General features: G+C 45.9%; 1 protein-coding gene across 1 annotated transcript; it reads left to right on the top strand.

Moving 5' to 3' along the window:
• Nucleotides 1-576: 576 nt before the first annotated feature.
• On the top strand, nucleotides 577-2,094 carry LOC9633921 (AUGMIN subunit 2). Its single transcript, XM_002981760.2, has 6 exons — nucleotides 577-731; nucleotides 791-904; nucleotides 977-1,081; nucleotides 1,137-1,205; nucleotides 1,293-1,406; nucleotides 1,485-2,094. The coding sequence occupies exons 1-6, from the start codon at nucleotides 600-602 to the stop codon at nucleotides 1,851-1,853; spliced, it is 903 nt and encodes a 300-aa protein (XP_002981806.1). The 5' UTR covers nucleotides 577-599; the 3' UTR covers nucleotides 1,854-2,094.
• The last annotated feature ends 735 nt before the right edge of the window (nucleotides 2,095-2,829 follow it).

The following is a 2,829-nucleotide window of genomic DNA, read 5'->3' as shown; positions in this document are numbered from 1 at the left end:
CTATGGCTTTATATATATAAATACTATTCAATCTATAGAAGGATTTAGTTTGCTTAAACAAAATTCCTTTGAAAGGATTTCCTCTGGATCTCGATCATATGCATATTGAAATGCCTAGATCCAATATTTCGGATCTTCCATGGCATCACAAACAGATTCTACAAGAAAAACACAAACCAATGCAAAAAACGAAGTCAGACATACCACGTGGAGGAGGAAGCCCATAAAAAAACTGGGACCAATTCCGAGACCTCAATAGCTCTTCACACTGTGGACGTGAGGTGATCTCGCATGCAGCGCTTATGCGAGCTGCATTGACAACAATGCATCTGCAGATCTTCGCAACCCTCTTTCAAAAGTCCTGGATTCTTTTAATCTCCACTTGAAGCTCCACAAGCCTTTGCTCATGCTTTGCAATCGTCATTTCATGCTCCATCACCATGTGCCGAAGTTCGTGGTTCTCCTCTTCAAGATTCTGCCGTGCAGCGTCCTCCATCTTCATCTTCTTGCGCATGCTCACCTAAAACTCTAATTCTGTAGAGGTCGAGCGTTCGATTCCAAGTAAGAACCACCTAATTTTAGGGTTCTTAGACTGAGCTATGGGGAGCGTCGCAAATGCCGCTGCCCAGGCGGGGGACATGGGCTGGGTCGGCAAGAAGCCGCTGCGGCGCCTAGGCGGCATGGCGGATGCGCTAGCGATCGCGACGGAGCTCGGCTATAGCGTCCAGCAGGTGGATTTTCTTTGCTTCGGCTAGAGAGCTGGAAATTTGATCGATTTCTCGGCGATCAGGAGGACGCTGTGCAAAATGCTGGCAAGAACGATGCGCTGGTGTCAGCGCTGAGAGAATTAATGGTCGTCCAGCGGGCTTTGGCAAATCTCCAGGTTGAGCTCCAAGGCCGGCAGGTATGAAATCTTTTCTTTTTGCTAGTCTTTGTTTCTATAGTGTTTACGCTCCTCCATTATTTTGCTCTCTAGGACGATGAGAGCGTCTCCCATCTCACGCACGTAAGTGGTATAGAGAAGAAATGCCAGGCCTTGGCAAGGACTACGACTAAACTGAAAGATGTTATTCAGAACAAGGTAATCTTTTTTCCTCTGCGATGATCACTTAGCTGTTCTATGCTCTTGTGGTCAGGATCGTATAATAGCACGCTTACAGCAGCCTTACTCTCTAGATTGCATTCCCGTGGAAACTGAATACCAGGTATAAGCTTGACGATTCTTTTAGTTTCTCCAGCTTTAGCTTTTCGTGTTTAGCGTTTATGTTTTGCTAAGATGCCTGTTTTTACAGCGGCAATTCGCAGAGTTGCTACTCAAGGCTGCGGGTGATTATGGAGCGCTAACAGCTGCAATTTCTGATCTTCAGTGGACACAGAGCTTCAAGGATCCACCGTCTGTTTGGGGGGTATACTTTTCACATTGTCTTGCGTACCAAGTTTTTGTTTTTCTTCTGCTGACTGTTTTTCTTCTACTACTACTTCAGGACTTGCTGCGACCCATTCCTGTGGCTCTTGCCTCTTGCACGAGATACTACGAAGCTCTCTCGGCCATGAGGGAGACGGTGGCATCTTACTACAAGCGTAAGGTACAGCTGGGATCGCTGGAAACGCCAGTAAAAGATGCAGATGCGGACTGCACAACACCCATATGGAACCAAGCAACGTACGTTTTGGACGAGCCAACCTCGGACGATCTCCTCCTCCGCGGCCGAACGAGATTGAAGCAGATCAACATCACAGCAAACGAAAAGGATTGGAATGCGTCGCCTGATGCGCTGCAGCTCGACGCTTTTGGCGACGATGTCAAGCAAAGACGCATGTCATGGCCGCCGTCTCCCACCACTCCTGCCTAGGTAGGCAATTCTTTCTTTCTTTTTTTCTCAATTCAAGAAGGAACAAGGTAGACGACGAAGGCTCCGCCATTCAAGCAAGGGGGGCTTGTCAGCTTGCTTCTTAAGTATACGCTTTCGTTTTGGTTCTCTCTTTTCTGATTGAGGACGAGGAAAGTTGTGAGTGACTGCGATTTGTATCACGCTCAGTTTGAGCCATCTTTGTTCTTCCAGTTAATACTTAATGCTCGAAGACTTTTTAACATTTTTTTAGAAAGCTTAGGATGTTTATAAAATGCCTTGTAGGTGTAGGAACTTGTTTCTTCCTCCTCTTACTAAAAGCTCTTCGCCCTCCAGGAAATACTTCTCAAGCAGGTATTGGCTAGAGAGCTGGAAATGGATCGATTTCTCGGCGATCAGGAGGACGCTATGCAAAATGTTGGCAAAAACGATGCGCTGGTGTCAGCGCTGAGAGAACTGATGGTCGTCTAGCGGGCTTTGCCAAACCTCCAGGTATTTTCTCTTATCTTGGTTTTGTTTCTATGAAGTTTACTCATTCTTTAGGACGATGAGATTGTTTCCCATCTCGTGGCATAGCATGCCTTGGCAAGGACTACGACTAAACTGAAAAATGTTATTCAAAACAAGGTAATCTTTTTTCTTATGCGATGATCACTTCGCTGTTCTATGCTCTTGTGGTCAGGATCGTATAATAGCACGCTTACAGCAGCCTTACTCTCTAGATTGCATTCCCGTGGAAACTGAATACCAGGTATAAGCTTGACGATTCTTATAGTTTCTCACTGTGTGTTTTGCTAAGATGCCTGTTTAATTACAGCGGCAATTCGCAGAGTTGCTTCTCAAGACTGCAGGTGATTATGGAGCGCCAGCAGCTGCAATTTCTGATCTTCAGTGGACAAGGATCCACCATCTGTTTTAAGTTTTTGTTTTTGTTCTCTGCGACCCATTCCTAAACCCTAAACCCTGTGACGAGATACTA

The sequence above is a fragment of the Selaginella moellendorffii genome, unplaced genomic scaffold (assembly GCF_000143415.4).
Source record: "Selaginella moellendorffii unplaced genomic scaffold, v1.0 SELMOscaffold_50, whole genome shotgun sequence".
Lineage (NCBI taxonomy): Eukaryota > Viridiplantae > Streptophyta > Lycopodiopsida > Selaginellales > Selaginellaceae > Selaginella > Selaginella moellendorffii.
The sequence above is the reverse complement of the archived record's forward strand: the minus strand, read 5'-3'. Positions and strand labels throughout refer to the sequence as shown.

What these genes read in the sequence shown, in the direction of transcription:
- LOC9633921 (XM_002981760.2), top strand. Translation starts at nt 600, where the DNA reads ATGGGGAGCGTCGCAAATGCCGCTGCCCAGGCGGGGGACATGGGCTGG. An exon ending in TCGGCTATAGCGTCCAGCAG is followed by an intron (nt 732 to 790) that starts GTGGATTTTCTT and finishes CTCGGCGATCAG; the next exon opens with GAGGACGCTGTGCAAAATGC. An exon ending in TTGAGCTCCAAGGCCGGCAG is followed by an intron (nt 905 to 976) that starts GTATGAAATCTT and finishes TTTGCTCTCTAG; the next exon opens with GACGATGAGAGCGTCTCCCA.